Here is a 19,304-nt window from a genome sequence, read left to right on the forward strand (position 1 = left end):
AAATCTCAGTATCGAGGTGGGCAGTCAGTGTCAAGGTGTCATTTATATAGATTAACAGAGAGCAATTAAAGGAGGTGCCTTGGGAACACAGCTACCTTATGTATTATAAAGCACTGAACTGCTGTGCACAATAAGATGGTCTTCTGGGTAGCTATGAGCTTGATAATCAAACATCTAATTGGAATGAACGATTTAGGAATTTGCATTTCTCTCCTAATCTTGTGATGTTTAAAGCACGTTGTAACCAACCAAGCATTTTTTAAAACATAGTTACTCCAGTGCACAGTAAGCTCTCACAATTAGCACTGTGATCAAGTAATTTTTCTAATAATGTAGGAAATATGGATAAATATTGACTAGGACATGGCAGGGGGTTGGGGGGGGGGGGGGGGGGGGGAAGGAATTCCACTGCCCTTCTTCAAAATGTCATGACGTATTTTAAGCATCCAAGAGGACAGGTCTCAATTTACCATCTCATCTAGAAAGTGTTCAGAAAAGATTTACAAAGGTGTTGTCAGGGTTGAAGAGTTTGAGCTATAGGGACAGGCTGAATAGACTGGGGCTATTTTCCGTGGAGCTTTGGAGACTGAGGGGTGACATTATAGCAGTTTATAAAATCATGTGATGCACGGATAGGGTGAATAGACAAGATCTTTTACCCCACAGAGTTGGTGAGTCCAAAACTAGAGGGCATAGGTTTAAGGTGAGAAGGGAAAGATTTACAAGGGACCTTAATGGGAAAACTTTTCTATGCAGAGGGTGGTGCATGTTTAGAATGAGCTGCCAGGGGAGGTGGTAGAAGCTCATTCAATTACAATATTTAAAAGACATCTGGATGGGTATATGAATAGGATGGGTTGAGAGGGACATCAGCCAAAAGTGAATGGGATGAGGTTAATTTAGAATAATGGATGAGTTGGACGAAAGGGTCTGTTTCTGTGCTGTACACTCTGACTCTATGTCACCTCTGGCAGTGCCATACACATTCAATGCTGGAGTTCCAGCCTGAGTTACGTGTTCCAAAATACAGAGAGGATTTTGAACCCTCAAGCCTCTGATTCGGCAGCAAGTGCACTACCTACTGAGAGGTTGGTTAAAACAACAGCTCTCATTCTGAAATAAAGCCTCCTGAACTGTTTTGATGCGAGGTCAAAGACCTGAAACATTAATTTTGCTTCACCCTCGAAAGATGCTGCCAGGCCTGCATTCTCTGCTTTCTCTTATGTCAAATTTTGGCATCCGCAGTACCATGCTTTTGCAGCTCTTTGTCGAAGTGGTTTCTTTGTATGTAAACGAATTCATACTGACCTACTGGCTTCCAGTTCTTCATTTCAACGTCCATTAGCTGTGCCCACCCAGCATGGTGATAGAAGTGTCGTACCACCAATGGGACATCACAGTCGCGTGACTCACGGATTGGCTTCCCGTTGTCCAAGCTCTCCAGAACACTCAATAGCCTCTGGTGTTTCTGAACATTTCTGGCAACACTGCAAAGACAAAACATCATATAGTGACCACTCTGGCACACCATAGCTCTATGTCTCCAGTATTCCAAAATGTACACTCCTGAAGCCACCACACACATTACAGTTTGCAAGTCTGACACGGACAGCGCAAGAGGGTTTTTCTTCACTGATTATTTTGAATAGGAACATACAAGAATAGCTGCAGCCAATCTCATTCAAAAAGCTGCATTCAAACCTGGAGGAAAATTCAAATTACTGCTATAGCTATTATTTATCACCAGCAATCTTAATTGGTAGAAGCCAATCACTTCAGTAGTTTCATGCACACTACAGCTTCATTTCACATATTAGGACTGTAAATGAATGGATGTAAAAATGTACATGGTAACATCACTACTTGCAAATTCCCCTCCTAGCTCCAGCTGTCCTGACTTGCACTGTTGTTCCTTCATCATTGTTGCAACTATATCTGAGAACTTCCTCCCTAACAGTACTGCAAATCTTTCTACATCACAGACTGCAACAGTTCATGAAGACAGCTCACTACCATGTTCTCAAGGACAACACGGGATGGTGAGACACCCAGTTAATTGCTAAAAAAGTAATATCTCCAGTAATATTTCAATAGTGTTACATACTATCAACACAGAAAGCAATTCAGCTGCGTTAACTCTGCCAAAGACCAATGCAATTAGACCCCCTACCTGCTCTCTCACCTTATTACTGGAATTGCTTTTAATCATTCAAGCATATATGATTCCTTATGAAACCCTTGTACTATTCAATCTGCTTCAGTCACATGATCAGACAATTAATTCCATATACAGCCACCTTTTGCATAGGAGAGTCTTTTTCCTCCTGTCATCTCTTAGGGGCTTTTTTCCAAATTACCTTACATTTTTGTCCTTTGTTTATAAACATATCTATCCAATCTGCTGTAATTCCTGGAAGGAGAGAACAAGCACACATGCATGTGTGTTTGCATTATGCAAGTGCCTGTCACTGGGGGCTGGGGTAACAGAGCACAACAGGCAGCGTGAGGTCGCATATTTGGGATTAAATGTTAAGGTTGCAGTTGGAGCTCTGATGCACCTCAGAATGGTACTTGCAGTATCAGCTCAACATCCTTGCATCGCTGTACAAGTTTACTGTAGCTGTTAATGGCACCTGTGATGCTGCCATCAGCTCAGTAATTTAGTACAATGACCAACTGGATGTTCCTCAATTGCTGACTATGTCAAGGTTCAAAGGCTGAATGGCCTCTTCTTGCTTCTACATTCCCAATAAACAGCCAATGACTTCATCATCCAAGAGTTGGTACCTCTACTTAATTGCTTTGATTGATTTGGGGCTCAGTATCTGCCCAGAACACTCAGCCAATTATATTAATGAGACTTGGTAAAATGGTTGAGCACTGAAATATTTTAAATAATTCAATTTTTCTTTCTGTATATCCAATAAAATAAATCTCTGTAAAGAGCTTGCTCATGAAAACAGTCCAGAGACACTAATTAAGCAGACAAGTGACCAAGACAGCGCTTAGCGAAGCTGGAAATTCAAAGAATCCTTTGCACAGTAAGCAGAACCAAATCCCAGCATGCTGATTACCTTCCAGAAGGAACAGGGCAAAACTGGTATAAAAGCAAAATATTGCAGATCCTAAAAATGCTAAAATAAACAGCAGGCCAGAAAACATGGGGTGACAGGAAAAGACAGTAAATGTTTCAAGTCAAATGATATTTCAGCAGAGCTGTCACTTCATCAATGTCACAGGTCTGATGAAAGATCATTGACCTGAAATGCAAACTGTTTTTCTCTTCACTGATGCTGCCCGGCCTGTTTAGTGCTTCCAGCATTTGTTGCTTTTACAATTGAATTAACATTTTGATAACAATTGGGGCTAAAAGGTGTCATTGTTGCTGCTGAGCAGAACATCCTAACCTCAGTTCACAGGTTCAGCAAAATTTAGGGCTAAATGCTCACTGCACCGTGGTCTAAAGGCCAACATGAGAGTACCTGTACTTATTTAAAACAGCACCTGTACGTGGTTAGAGAAATTTACAATGCCATAGCCTAGGGACTGAATTCAAACCCACATCCCACATTGTGACTTCATGCCTTGTTCCAGTAAGTAACTGAGTATCATACCTGTATAGATGTCTTGCTCGCACATGACAAGGCAGCTTACTCCAGGACTCATAAGCCCTCTTGGCAACTTTAACCGCCAGCTCTATGTCCGCTTCCTCACCCTCAATGGTGTTGGCCAAAGGTTCCCCTTGAAAGAATAAAATATCTTCAGTGAAAGATTGCTGCCTTAGTTGGGTATGGCCACAGTAACAGGAGGAAATTCAGTCCCTGCAGTTTATTCCAACAATCGATGAAATCATGCTTTATTCTTGTCAAAGCTACAGCCACTTTGTAACTCCATCTGCTTGCCTTGGTCCCTCATCCTTTCAGACATGTACCTAGCAAATATCTGGCAATCTCAGATTTAGAATGGTTTATTTATCTTGCTGCTTCTCATTTTACAGGAGAGCTCTACACATCTACCACACTTTGTGAGATGTGTATCCTAACTTTGGTCATAAATAGCCTAGCTCTGATATTAATGTTATTTCTCCTTATCGTAGGCTCTGCCACAAGCAAAATAAAAAGTGTTTTTTTTTTCCTATGTACCCTACTAAATCCCTTAAAAATTCTCCCTTAATCACACGTAATAAGTAACATAGCCTATGAAAAAACTGCATTGGACATCTACACCTGTATTTCATCCCACCCCATTTATGGGCAGAACAGTCGCTCAGTGGTTAGCGCTGCTGCCTCACAGCACCAGGGACCCAGGATTGACAGGGTGAAGCTTGCATGTTCTCCCCACGTCTGCATGGGTTTCATCTGGGTGCTCCAGATTCGTCCCACAGTCCAAAGATGTGCAGGTTCGGTAGATTGGCCATGTTAAATTGCCCTTGATGCGCAGGCTAGGTTGTTTCGCCATGGTAAATGCAGGGTTATGGGGATAGGACAGCATGCTCGTCAGAGTATTGACTCAATGGGCCAAATGGCCTATTTCCTCACTGTGGAAATTCTATGATTTAAAATCCTGCTGCTGAAATCATTCATGTTTTTGTTGTCTCCAGATTCAACTCTTCTGATCCTTTCAAATGTCATTCTATTGTCCATGCTGAATAAATGATTTAATTTAGATATCCATGCTCTAATTTACACTGTTCGACCCACCTATCGCTCATGTTTTCAGATTTACATTTATGTCAGCTATATTATGATAGAAACACAGCACCTGCATGGCAACACCACTTCCTCGGTACTGCACTGAAATGTTAGTCTAGTTGTGTGCTCAAGTCCAAGAGTGAGGCTTGACCTCACAATCTTCCGATTAAGAAATGAGCCACTTTCTTCCTTCTCCACCAAAAGTAGCACATATTACTGCACTCCATTCTGTCTATTATAATCTCAGCAAAACTACCATAGGTTGCTTAAAATTTGTATTGAAGCTGATTCTATAATTCTCAAACTGGCTGTACAGTATCAGACAGGATTCCATCAACTATCCAAGTAAGGGAGCTGGTACAGCGGTTTACCCGTCCATCGTGTTTCATGTGCTGATAGAAATGAATGCAAAAGCACATTTGAGTGGAACAATGCCAAATAGGAATGAATTGCTTTGTTCATCAACTGCACATATTGAAGCAGGAGTTATGCACAAGGTCTGGAGGCTTTAAATTCCAGGAACAAAAGAAAACATTTCAGAGGTAGTAGGAACTGCAGATGCTGGAGAATCTGAGATAACAAGACGTAGAGCTGGATGAACACAGCAGGGCAAGCAGCAGAGGTGCAGGAAAGGGTCTAGGCCCGAAACGTCAGCTTTCCTGCTCCTCTGATGCTGCTTGGGCTGTTGCGTTCATCCAGTTCTACATCTTATTAACACAAAAAAAAAGTGTTGAGTGGCGAAAAAAATCCAGTCATGCATCACCGAGTGAAACCTTACTGTACCATCACCTTATTTGCCTGCTTAAGGCAAGGGAGTTGTCTTATAGTGGTTTGTACTGGACTAGCAATCTAGAGGTAAGCCCAGGTTTACAATCAGAGGATTCAGGTACAAACTCCACCACAGCAGCTGATGCAATTTAAGCTCAATTAAATAAATCTGGTAATGAATTTAGTCTCAGTAATGGTGACTATCAACCGATCACAGATTGTTGTGAAACCCAAACTGGTTCACTCATGTAATCTGCCACCTTTACTTGGTCTGCCCTACATGCGATTTCAGATAGTTACAGTGATGAGGCTGTCTTGTGGTTGCCCTCAAATGGTCTCACAATCCATTCAGTTCAAAGGCAACTTTAAAGATGGATAACAAACGCTGGTCTTTCCAGCTACATCCCCTTGAAGAAATTTTTTAAAAAAGGTAGGAACTGGTTAATGAAAGGGAGGACAGCAAATAAGACTGAATGTTTTCATAATCTCCAATGACAAGGGAAGATAAAGATGCAGATGAGAAGTTGTACTATGTTTCTATTTGGAGAAGCAAAGTGCTTCTTACCTGTAGCAGGATTTTTAGATGTGGTGAACTTGCGGTTTTCAGGCTTCACCCATTTGCCTCCAATGAAATGGCCAAAACATTGTTTGTGGTAATCCAACCAAGCCTGATGCAAAGAAACTGGATTTAAATTTTTAAAAAATTCCTTCCGACCATTGAGCTACTCACCTGGCCTTTAGACACCAACACTTCAAATGCAGTTTTACAACAAAAAGCAGCTCTTTGGCCCATCATGTTCATTTCCTAATATTTGGCCCACAGCCTCACATGCTACGGTGTTTCAAGTGCTCATCTATATAGTTCTTAAATGTTGTAATGGTTCCCGCCTCTACCACTCTTCCAGACACACACCAAGCTCCAGGTGAAACAAATTCTTCAAAATCCCCTCTAGACCCTCTGTACTTTCAGAGCCTGCAGCTGTCCTTGACAAAGGAACAAACAGATTCAAGCATGGCCCAACTTGCAAACAAGAAACACCAAATGATGATACAGAGGTGGAAAGCAAGTTGAGATTTGCCTCCTTATGGCTAAAGGCTACTTTTATTTGACGCTTTACTTCACTGGGAAATCATTAACTCAGCGCTAATCAGTGGTCTAGATTCATGCCGTAATTGCCTCCATTCTCAAAGCCACATCAGAACGTTGCCTTTGCACACTGGGCAATTAGATGAACTGAGGTACACTTAATTATTGGGGCAGAGATAGGAATAAGAGGAGATTTGCATTTATATAGCACCTTTCACAACATTGATGTCGCAAAGCTCTTTACAACTAAGTAAGCAAAGAAACAGCAGTCAATTTTCTACAGTTAGCTCCCACAAATGCAGATTGCTAAACAATCTCTTTTCTGTGATGTCAACTGGAGAACAGGAACATAAGAAAAGGGGAGGCTGGAGACAGCTGTTCAGCCCCCTAAACCTGCTCTGCCACTTAAGACCATAATCTATGATTACGGCCTTACTTCCACGTTCCTGACTGTTTCTCATAAAACTCAACTCCCCAATAGATCAACAATTTGCTCAACTCAGTCTTGAATATATAACATTATTTAAATATATAAAATGTGAATATTGATCTGGGCATTAGTGATAGGCATGGGATCTTACGCATCCAATACAGGGGCTGTCTGGAGTCATGCTTTACTATTTTATCCAAAAGCATGGTGCAATACTGCAGATTATGAGTGACTTAGGAATCCAACACTAAAGCTCTACAAACCAGGAACAAGATTTAGGATCGTTACATTAAAGCACAAAACTGACTCCTCCAATAGGTTTCCCATCCCACACGGAGGCAAATTCGAGGGGTGGTGAGGCACAAAAACCCATGCACTCGGGGAACCAACTAAGATCAGAAAATTTTAAATTAAATGGAAACATGGGTTCAAATACCACCATGGGACTTAATGGAATTGAAATTCAATTAATAAACCTGGAATTAAAAGCTAATTTCAGGAAATGATGACTGAAATTATCACTGTATTGGGTTTTTTATTAAATACATCTGGTTTACTGTTGTCCTTTAGAGAAGGAAGCCTGCCACCCTACATGATCTAGCCAACATGTAACATAGCCGACTCTTAACTATTCTCACTTCAAGGACAATTAGTGATGGGCAACAAGCATTTTTTGCAAAAATACACATTAGTCATATAAAAAGGCAACCTTTACGTACAAACACATTTAGTAAAGCAGTTCATTTCTACTCAGTTTTTGCGTAAAGGGAAGCAAACAAACACTGGGGCCTGACTTTCTCGAAAGTTAAAGTAATCTAAACACATTTCTTAATTATGCTACATACCAGGAACTATTTAAGTGCATCTGAGGCATCGGAGGGTCCAATAACTGAATGAACCCGTTGTGCTTTGGCAATAAGACCTTAAACAGTGGTCTTTCCCTGCCATGCCTTGGTAGCAGCTGCCCCAAACTTAGTGTTCCTCAACACACCGTCATGGGCCTTGGAACATGCCAGCCTGCAACAATCAATCGGGGTCAACTCTTTCAACTGGAAGACCAACAAGTTTCAGGCAGACCAAAGAGCATCTTTCACTGATCTGATGGTTCCCTCCAGGAACAGTTCATGTTTGTCTCAGTGTGCATGCCCTAGGGAACAGCGCATAGAGCACAGAATTCTGCATCATGGAGCTGTTTGGGATGAACTTTTCCAAAACAAAAAAAAAGCTAGTGCATCTCTCTCCAAATAAAGGCAAATTCCAGCAGGGGTGATGGGCAATAAATGCTAACCTTGTCAGTGAACTCCACAGCCCATGATTTCTTTCAAAAAAAACTCCTTCAGAGGCCAACTGCATACTCCTCCCAGTCACTGAAAGTGACTGTGTCCCACACATTGTGTCCACTACTTATCCCCTCAAAACCCAAAACCCTGCACTTAGACTTGGAGCTGAAATGGAGGGAAAAATAAAAGCTAACATATCATTTTTATCTTTGCCCAATAAGGTGCTCTAACTGGTCACAGGATCTCAAATTAATGAATGAGTGACTTCCAGAGACTTGGCGTGATCAGTCCTACGTTGATCAGATCAGAATCACACCCTGCAGTTAACACAAAAATCAACTTGTAGCTGCCCAAGTCTTCACCAGTTTTAAAAAAAATTCTAAGAGTTGCCAATAGACCTTTCAAGGCAAGCCACTGCAGACGGGGATCTCAGTGCACAAACTTATCCTGAGATGCAAGATGATCTGGAGTCCTTGTCCAGCAATGAGTTGCATCACTGCATCAAGGCTGCAAGCCCAGAGTTCAAATTGCATCCCAGGGTCGAATGGCCATGGAAGGTGCATTTATAATGCAACCAAATAGTTTGAGATTCAGCCTGCAATTCTCTGCAACACACAGCAGTGGTTGGGATTCCTGATCAGCCACGTGACAGAAAGATTATTGGAGCCACTAACATTACTATTCATAGCACCAGACCAGAACATGGAAAGATATTTAGGTTGCCACAGTAACTCACCAAGTCAGCTGTAATACATCACTACCACAAAGGAATGTGACATCTCACAAATATTAAATAGCCTGCTGTTAATTTTAGACTCCTTCATCACAATAGTTCTGGCTGAGAATGAGTCCAGTAGTCAACTTATCTTCCTTAGTACTATAAAAAGGAAGATTTTTTCACAGATAAAAATGCATTGTCTGGAGCAATCACTCTGACAACTCATCAAAACTTCACACTGTTCACAAAATACACTTGGACCCAATTCAAATCCCACCATGGCCAATGGTGGAATTTGAATTCAATAAAACTCTGGTGTTAAGAGTCTAATGATGACTACAAATTCATTGTTTTCCCAACGAGTGACAATCTGATTCACTAACTGCCTTCCTTATCCAGTCTGGACTAAAACATAGAACATGGAATATAGAATCCCTACAGTGTGGAAGCAAGCCATTTTGCCTATCAAGTCCACACCGATCCTCCAAAGAGAATCCCACCCCCTACCCTAGATACTATGGGTAATTTAGCACGGCCAATCCACCTAACCTGCACATCTTTGGACTGCGGGAAGAAACTGGAGCACCCAGAGGAAGCCCACGCAGACATGGGGAGAATGTGCAAACGCCACACAGACAGTCACCCGAGGCTGGAATTGAGCCTGGGTCCCCAGCGCTATGAGGCAGCAGCGCTAATCACTGAACCACTGAGCCTGTGTGCCACTACATGTGACTCCAGATGCACAGCAACATGGTTAACTCTTAACAGGCCTCTGGGATAGATAATAAATGCTAACCTTGTCAGCAATGCCCTCTTCCCAAGAATGTATTAATAAAAACTGATTTTTTAAAAGTCATTCATTCCTTTATAGACCTCAAGGAACAAAGCTTTTCGGACGATAGTCTTCCTTTAAACTATAACTAACTACTGGGGCTAAGAAAGTTGAAACCGTCAGATCAGTGGAAAATTGACAATATTTGCAGGTCCAAACTTGAAAAGGTAAGGTAAAGTGCATAAGTAAAAGTTGCAGATGTGAAATTGTTGCAAACATCTAAAATTCAATTTAGCCAAAAACATAACAATCAGCCACATGGTTCTGGCAGCAACTCAGCAGAAGACAGAAACTAGAGTATCATGCAATAACATTTTGTATTCTTGTGGCATCTTTTGAACAACAAAAAAACTTTCAAGATACCTTACAAGAGTGTTAACAAACAAGGTTTGACACTGAGCCACTAACAGGACTTGGTACAAGTGAGAATACAGATAAGGGAGTTTGAATGACCTAGGTGTGTGAACTGTGTAAGATTGGAAGGCAGTCAGAAGTTAACAGTCAGGTCTGGAGCTATAAAAAGCTCAGTGGGTCAGTGCTAATCAGTTCCAATTCTTTTTAACTTACAGCTTGGTCACTTATGTCCTTTAGGGGTGGAAAGCTAATGCAAGGAAAAATGGACTACGCCAACATTTTTTTTTTACAATCTACAAAGCGAACACTGTAGGAGAACTGGTGCCAATGCTGAACTCCCAGCAAGGTCATGAGTTGAAGTAGAAAAATTGAGAATCTATAAATGGTCTCCTTAGAACAGAGAACATTGAGGGAAGATATCTTGTTTGAAACTGTCAGTGTCTTTGATAAGAGAAAGTACAGTCAGCAACCAAAAGTCACAGGTATTTTCCAATTAACCTGTTTACAGATATTATTACATGCCTCTGGAGCGGGTGGGACTTGAACCCAGGTTCTTAGGAGCACTAGACCAAGTCTAAAATAATTAGCAAGTGAACAAGAGGGGAAATGAGGATTATTATTTTCACACAAAGGGAGGTAAAGATCCAAAATGTACCATCTTAACGAGTGAGTGATGGAATCAAACTCATTAGGAACTTTCAAAATAAACTGCATGCCTTTGAAAAGGACTAACTGGTAGAGTTGTGAAATAGGTTGAAGGACAGATCTTGGATAGCTCTTAAAGAACCAGCCCAAGCAGAAAAGACAAACGTTGCTTTTTTTAAAAAAAACGGTTAATTCTATGGTTCTGAGCTTTGCAAAATTGGATGATAAGAATTACTTCCTTCTATTCAACTAAAACTGATACCATTATATTCTCCTCGGGTGGTGCTGCTCGCTGAGTTTTTCAACAGGTGTGTCAAGAGGCAAGCCTGACATTTCTGCTGAATGCATTTAACCAGTGAATTATCAGGGGACACGGGGAGTAAATCTGCTAGCTGTAATTGGCACAACAAGCTGAAATGGCAGGTGGAGCTGGATGCCTTGTATCATGACACACAATGATAACAGGGCTGAACAGCTATTTTGTATCTTACTCAAAACAACAGAAACATTAATTCTACATGTTAACCACTGTCACGAAACCATAACTGAATCATAATAATAGATACAAAAGTCGAAAGGTACAAAAATAAAGATACAATAGATACAATTGATAATAAAAGATTTGTGGAAGCTCAGCCACTGAGTAGGTGTAAAGCAGAGATTGACAGATTCCAAAGTGGTTAGCACTACAGCCTCACAGCACCAGAGACCCGGGTTCAATTCCAGCCTCAAGCAACTGTCCGCGCAGAGTTTGCACATTCTCCCAGTGTCTGCATGCGTTTCCTCCAGGTGCTCCGGTTTCCTCCCACAGTCCAAAGATGTGCAGCCTAGGTGGATTGGCCATGCTAAATTTCCCGTAGTGTTCAGGGGTGTGTGGGTTATAGGGGGATGGATCTGGGTGGGATGCTCCAAAGGGCGGTGTGGACTTGTTGGGCCGAGGGGCCTGTTTCCACACTGTAGGGAATCTAATCTAAATACCAATGATGTAAAGGGACATGGGATATTGTGGGAAAAGGCATTGAACAGCCATGATATTATTGATCAGCAAAGTAAGTCAATAGGTCTACTATGTTCTTTTGCATAAACAGATAAATATACAGTGTACAGACTTAGCTTTAAATCACTGCACACAAAAGAAACTAAATGCAATTTTATTTGTTTACAAGATGAGAACGTCATGGCTTGTGTTTATTGCTCATTCCTAATAGCCTTGGAAAAGTGGTAGTCAGCTGTCTTCTTAGTCTGAGGGGTAGGGGCATCCACTGTCCTGTTAGGAAGGAAGTTTCAGGTTTCTGACGCTGCAAGGTGAAGAAACAGCAACATAATTCCAAATCAGAATGGTACATGACTTGAAGTGGAACCTGCAAGTGGTGGTGCTCCTCTACATCAGCTGACATTGTCATTCTAGGCAGTACATGGCCGTACTGGTTACAGGTTTGTAAGTGTGGGATTGTGTTTTAAATCATGACTGAAACAGGTGAGTGGCAAAAACAGCCTCTATGTTGAGCATCCAAAGTAGCATAATTCGAGGCAGCGATGGAACCTGAAGTACAGTACTTACGGCAGCATCTTCATACGCAGTTCTAACATACACTAAAATTTTAGCACCATGGTGTTACATAACTATATCTATTGTACACAAAAGTTTGTGTGACATCTATCCTGGGGAAGCAGGAGATGGTTTAAATGTTTGCTAAGTACAGGCAGTTACTCCTGATGGAGTTAGAGTGTCTGTCCGGTCTGCTTGCCTAATTAAGAGGTGTTAGTCCTTTCAAGTTAGTAAATGTCAGTAAAAATATTAAACCAATACGATCTAAATAAGTTAGAAGCCACACAAGTACTTAAAGTAAAGAGGGTATCAAACAGATTACTGCAGCTCGGTCATGAGATTTTATTTGCTATTGCCAGTTTTGACAATTCTTACGCATTCATTCATTCATTCATTCACGCAGTTTCACAGAAGTGCTGTGTTGATAGTAACTTCCTTAAAAGGGGACAGAGGCCCTTTTCAATATGTACTTAACAGGTACAGGCTAGTGGTGGAAACTTGTTTGACGTTCTGCAACCTACTCAAGTCCCGAGAGACAGTTGATAAGGGGCTGGTTAATATTATAATCTTCCCACAGTTTTGGGTGAGTCATGGAGACATTACAATGGGAATGGCATTGTTCTGAATAGCTTACAATATTAGTACTTATTCAGGGATAGCGTTTGAGAGAGAAACAGGTGAAATACTAACACCTGGACAAGGAGTGAGGCTCCGAAAGCTTGCGTTTTCAAATAAACCTGTTGGACTATAACATGGTGTTGTGCAATTTCTGATCTGGCAAAGAAATAGTAATGGGTTGGAAGGGATGTTTTAATTTAGTCTATATGGTAATAGTAAAATGTACTACAAGACTGCAGTTTTATGAACGAATGAATAAAATGCAGTATAGTAAGCACATTGCGCTGGTGAGTGGTTAGTAAGAGTGTTAGGAATGAATGAGAATACAGTATTAGTAAATATAGAGCACTTGAGTAGGTTGGAAAAGAGACCTATAGTACAACATCTTACAGAAGGTGCAATTGAAGGAGCCTTGGTAAGCTATGGCAATGCATCTTGCAAATGTGTACATTGCTGCCATTGTGCACTGGCAGTGAAGGGAGTGAATGTTGAAAGCAGCAAACAGTGTGCCAATCAAGCAGGATACTTTGTCTTAGGTGATGTTAAAAATCTTGACTGTTGTTGCTGCATTTATCCAGGCAAGTGGGGAATATTCTATCGTACTTCTGACTTGAAACTTACAGGTAGGAGACATGTCTTGGAGAGTCAGGAGATGAGTTACACATTGTAGAATTCCCAGAGGTTGACCTGTTTTTGTAGCCAATGTATTTATATCACTGGTCAGAATATTGATAATGGGATATTCAGAAATGCTAATGCCATAAGATATCAGATTCTCTTGTCCAAGATGGTATTTGCATGGCAAATGTGGAGAATGAATCTTTCTTGCCAATTTTTATCCTTAGCCTGCATTGATGGAGGTATTGTCGCACAAGAAACTGACTGTTTTAGTATCCAAGATAACGTGTGGAACTGGATGAACACAGCAGGCCAAGCAGCATCATAGGAGCACAAAAGCTGACATTTTGGGCCTAGACCCTTCAGAGAGGGGGATGGGGAGAGGGTTCTGAAATAAATAGGGACAGGGGGACGCGGATCGAAGACGGATAAAGAAGATAGGTGGAGAGGAGACAGACAAGTTAAAGGGACTGGGACGGGGTCTGTAGAGGTGAGTGTAGGTGGGTAGGGAGGGGATAGGTCAGGCTGGGGCGGACGGACAGGTCAAGGGGGCGGGATGAGGTTAGTAGGTAGGAAATGGAGGTGCAGCTTGAGGTCGGAGGAGGGGATTGGTGAGAGGAGGAACAGGTTGGGGAGGTGGGGATGAGCTGGGCTGGTTTTGGGATGCAGTGGGGGGAAGGGGAGATTTTGAAGCTTGTGAAGTCCACATTGATGCCATTGGACTGCAGGGTTCCCAAGCGGAATATGAGTTGCTGTTCCTACAACCTTCGGGTGGCATCGTTGTGGCACTATAGGAGGCCCAGGATGGACACGTCATCTGAGGAATGGGAGGGGGAGTTGATATGGTTCATGACTGGGAGGTGCAGATGTTTACCGCGGACCGAGTGTAGGTGTTCTGCAAAGCGGTCCACAAGCCTCCGCTTAATTTCCCCAATGTAGAGGGGGCCACAACGGGTACAGCAGATGCAGTATACCACATTGGCAGATGTGCAGGTGAACAACTGATGTGGAAAGTATTCTTGGGGCCTGGGATGGGGATGATGGAGGAGGTGTGGGGGCAAGTGTAGCACTTCCTGCAATTGCAGGGGAAAGTGCCAGGTGTAGTGGGGTTAGAGGGGAGTGTGGAGAGGACAAGGGAGTCATGGAGAGAGTGGTCTCTCCAGAAAGCAGACAAGGTTGGGGATGGAAAAATGTCTTTGGTGGTGGGATCGGATTGTGGATGGCAGAAGTGTTGGAGAATGATGCGTTGGATCTGGAAGTCAGTGGGGTAGTATGAGAGGACAGGGGGATTCTCTTTTGGCAGTTATTGCGGGGACAGGGTGTGAGGGATGAGTTGCGAGAAATGTGGGAGACACAGTCAAAGGCATTCTTGACCACTGCAAGGGGGAAGTTGTGGTTCTTGAAGAAAGAGGACATATCAGATGTACGGGAATGAAATGTCTCATCCTGGGAGCAGATGCGGCGGAGGCGAAGGAATTGGGAATAGAGGATGGAATTTTTGCAGCAAGGTGGGTGGGAGGAGGTGTATTCCAGGTAGCTGTGGGAGTTGGTGAGCTTGAAATGGATATTGGTTTCTAGGTGGTTGCCCGAGATGGAGACAGATAGGTCCAAGGAGTTGCAGGATGTGTTGGAGATAGTCCAGGTGAACTTTTGGGTGGGGTGGAAGGTGTTGGTGAAGTGGATGAACCATTCGAGCTCCTCATGGGAGCACGAGGCAGCGCCAATACAATCATCAATGTAACGGAGGAAGACGTGGGGTTAGGGCCTGTGTAGGTATGGAAGAGGGATTGTTCCACGTAACCTACAAAGAGGCAGGCATAGCTTGCGACCATGCGGGTACCCATGGCCACCTCCTTTGTCTGTAGGATGTGGGTGGAATCAAAAGAGAAGTTGTTGAGGGTGAGGACGAGTTCGGCTAGGCGGATAAGGGTGTCAGTGGAGGGGGACTGGTCAGGCTTGCGGGACGGGAAGAAGCGGAAGGCCTTTAGGACATCTGCATGGGGAATGCAGGTGTATGTGGACTGGGCGTCCATGGTAAAATGAGGTGTTGGGGACCGGAGAATTGGAAGTTCTGGAGGAGGTGGAGGGCGTGGGTGACCCACCTACACTCACCTCTACAGGTCCCAGTCCTGCCCCTTTAACTTGTCTGTCTCCTCTCCACCTACCTTCTACTCTATCCATCTTCAACACGCCTTCCCTTCTCTCCCTATTTATTTCAGAACCCTCTCCCCCTCCCCCTTTTCTGACGAAGGGTCTCGGCCTGAAACGTCAGCTTTTGTGCTCCTAAGTCGCTGCTTGGCCTGCTGTGTTCACCCAGCTCTACACTTTGTTATCTCGGATTCTCCAGCATCTGCAGTTCCCATTATTTCTGCTTTAGTATCCAAATGTATTCAGTTCAAACTCCATGGAACATCCCCATTTTCTGACTTTATGAGAGTGAGGGAAGATGTTTGGTGAAGTGGTTAAAGATGCTTGGGGCTAAGGCACTACACCAAGGTACTCCTGCAGAGAAGTGATGGAACGGTGATGATTGACCTTCAACAACCACAACCATCTTCCTTTGGGCCAGCTATGACTATTGCCAGCAGACAGCTTTTCACATAATTTTCACTGGCTCTAGTTTTGCTTGGACTCCTTGATCTATACACAGTCAAATGTTGCCTTGATGTCAAGGGCTGTCACCATCTCATCACTTCTGAAATTCAATTCTTTGGTCTGTACTGTAATAAGATCAGAAGCCAGGAGGCCCTGGTAGAAACCAAACTGAGCGTTATGAATAATTACAATCAGTAGAGAAAGCCATGTTTATTTCACTCTTCATGTATAGATCTCATTTGGCATTCTTGTGGCATGGTGGCTAGCATCCCTGCCTCTGAAGTAGAAGCTCAGCATTTGAGTGCCACCCCAGGAAAGGGGAGTTCATTATATGGTGAAACCGGTTGAATATCAATCCTGCAAATCCTTCCAATGCACATCAATAACGAGAAAGAGATTTTTAGTCTGCCAGGAAATGGAATGAAAGTTCTACTCTTTTCCATCAGTAGACATGATTACAGCACCTTGGACTGCATGTGAGTATTTGCTGAGTGAGAAAGTATCTAAATTTTTCATTTGTGCAAGCCTAATTTAGCCTATGTTTGATTGTAATTTGTAGTTGGCATAAAGTGAAATCTGCTGTTTAGCATTTTATGATTGAGAGCTTTGAGGAGGTTTATTTTCAAGGGGTATGCGAAAGGCAGCCTAATTAAGAAGTGGCTGGAATGGGATCTTCATTAACTTGCTCATATGCCTTTTGTGCTGGGTGCATATATAAATAGGCAACTTACTGTGACTTATCATAGAATTCTGGAGTTTAGCATCTCAAGAAAAAAACTGGACAAAAGAAAGAAATGCTTGCTTGCTTTTGCCTAAACAAAGCAGCTGATTGCTGAGTATTTCTAGTCTTTAAAAGTAAGAAGTATTTAATTTGTGTTTAGTAGTCTAATAATCTTTTCTTCTTTATCTTAAAACAAAACTTGTTACATAAAAGATTGAGACCAGTGCATTAAAAATGGAAAACACTACACTAAAATGTTAAGTGTGGAAATTCTTCAGCCATAAAGAGCAAGGATGCTAGTGTGATGCAATTAATAACAAATAAAACGATTGAGATGGCAGGTCAGGTGATGTGCTGCAACTGCAGCACGTGGGAACTGCTGGACATCAAGGAGATCCAGATTGGCCAAGGGTTTGCAGCTCCAGCTACTTTTGATCCGAGTTGAGGAGCTGGAGTCCCACCTGTGAGCATCGCACCCATCGGGGGGAGGAAAATTACCTTGACATTTTGCTCCAAGAGACAGTCACAGTCACAACACTTAGATTAGGCATTTCAAACTTTGCCTGTAATCACGGACAGGAGGGTGTGATTGTAGATGAAGTGCATATGTAAGAACACAAGAGGCAGCTCGTGAGGAGCTTTTGTCACTGTAATATTCCAACAGTTGAGGTTCTTGCGAACTGAATGGACAGAAGTGGATGATCAGTGAACTGACCATGACACCATGGTTCAGGAAGCGAAGGACAAATTGGAATATATTAACTGTAAGGGGCAGCATAATTAGGGTAGATATTGTCTTTAAATATATGAACATAAGTCTCAATGGTGTGTTACCTGCCTGGTGCCATGATCAAGGATATCAGAGGCTGGACAGGAACTTGGAGAGGGAGAAAAAAGGCTTATTCGTCATTGTACTAATGTAGACAATCAACAGGATGAGAAATAAGGTTCTGTTGAAATATTCCGCAAAGTCAAGAGCTAAACTAAAACTGTAAAACCTCCAAGGCAGTGATCTCAAGGTTACTACCTCAGTCACAGGCAAACTGCACACAGTGGTACATTGCTGGGAAGGCAAGTAATCAGCATGACAGTTTACAGGGGCTTCAAGACAGGTTAAAAGGGTAGACAGGGCAAAAACTGGACCGATGCAGTATCATGTGGTGAAGGTTACTTAAATAGGGAAGGACCGCAGAAAGCTGGAATAGAGATATTTAGGGGACTTTGTGCAATAATCTCAAAACTAGCATCAAGTTACGCAAGTAATAGGGAAGTGTTGATCTTTATTTCATAGGAAATGGAGCATTACAATCTTACAATAGTCAGGCCACATTTGGAACACCGAACCATTTTGTCCTTTTACCTAAGAAATGGTAGCCTGGAATCAGAAACAGTCTAGAGAAGGTTCACTAGGTTAAGTCCAGGTATGGAGGGTTTTTTTTAAAAAATGGTGAGAGCTGGGTTCAAACTGTCTGGAGTTTAGAAGAATACGAGGTCACTTTATTGAAACATAAGATTATTAGGACGTTTGACAGACTAGATGAGGAGAAATTGGTCCTAGACTATATGGGAAGGAAAACAATAGATAAATATGAGTACGGAGTTGCCCATTTACAACAGAGACAAGGAGGATTTTTTTTTCCCCTCAGAGGATGTTGAGCATATGGAATTCTTTACCACAGAATGCTCTACAGGCTGGGCCATTAAGTATATTCAAGGCTGAGACAGACAGGTTTTATTTAATCAAATCAAGAAATCAAGGGATAAAAGGCTGGAAGGTGAAGTTGATATCCAATCAGCCAGTGAATGGCAGAACAGCCTCAATAGTCACCATAGTCCTATAGGATCACAGGGCTGCTCTCTCATTACAGAAAGATGACCAGTGCTGATTCAATCTGAAGGTCAGCACATTTCAGATGAGGGGAGAAGTTGCGAAGAAAAGTCCTTCAAAGGTAGCCTTAGCTGGTACATGAAATGAATCCACACTTTCAGCATCACTGGGTTGCAAACCAACTGTCCAGCCAACTGTCCGATCCCCTCTGTTCAAAGCACTCACGTATATAAAAAACACACCTTGAAATTCCCTGACTGAACTGTAACACACTACCATGTCTACCTCATGTACTCACAACCTCCTGTCCGTTGAACAGGTTAGGGTTCCAGCTGGAAATACATAGCAAATAGTCTCTCAAACAAAACTGATTACTTCCTCCTAGTGAAATACTTTCAAACACTTGTACAAGTCTAGTATGATCTTAATTCTGCTGAGCATGCAAATTAACCAGCTAGTGTAGCAAATGATCTCAGTTCTCTCTTCATCTTGTGACTTATTAACCAATTATAAAACCAAGGGCTGATAAGTCACGACACAGGGTGTGTTCTATGATCTGTCTCGTTCAGA

The 19,304-nt window shown here is 42.4% G+C and overlaps 1 protein-coding gene across 2 annotated transcripts in view; it reads right to left on the minus strand.

The window, feature by feature from the left end:
- The window catches only part of aldh16a1 (aldehyde dehydrogenase 16 family, member A1), a 75,145-nt gene that overhangs the window by 54,510 nt on the left and 1,331 nt on the right, over window positions 1-19,304 (minus strand). For both annotated transcript variants that reach the window (XR_009443032.1, XM_048521157.2), the window contains exons 2-4: window positions 6,025-6,127; window positions 3,615-3,741; window positions 1,309-1,487 (exon numbers count right to left, since the gene is read on the minus strand). Coding sequence is in view for 1 of the 2 variants with exons in the window: in XM_048521157.2 (XP_048377114.1) it covers window positions 1,309-1,487; window positions 3,615-3,741; window positions 6,025-6,127 (409 nt within the window). In the remaining variant the exon portion in view is untranslated. The remainder of the gene's footprint in view (window positions 1-1,308; window positions 1,488-3,614; window positions 3,742-6,024; window positions 6,128-19,304) is intronic.

Source organism: Stegostoma tigrinum, chromosome 38, assembly GCF_030684315.1.
Source record: "Stegostoma tigrinum isolate sSteTig4 chromosome 38, sSteTig4.hap1, whole genome shotgun sequence".
Lineage (NCBI taxonomy): Eukaryota > Metazoa > Chordata > Chondrichthyes > Orectolobiformes > Stegostomatidae > Stegostoma > Stegostoma tigrinum.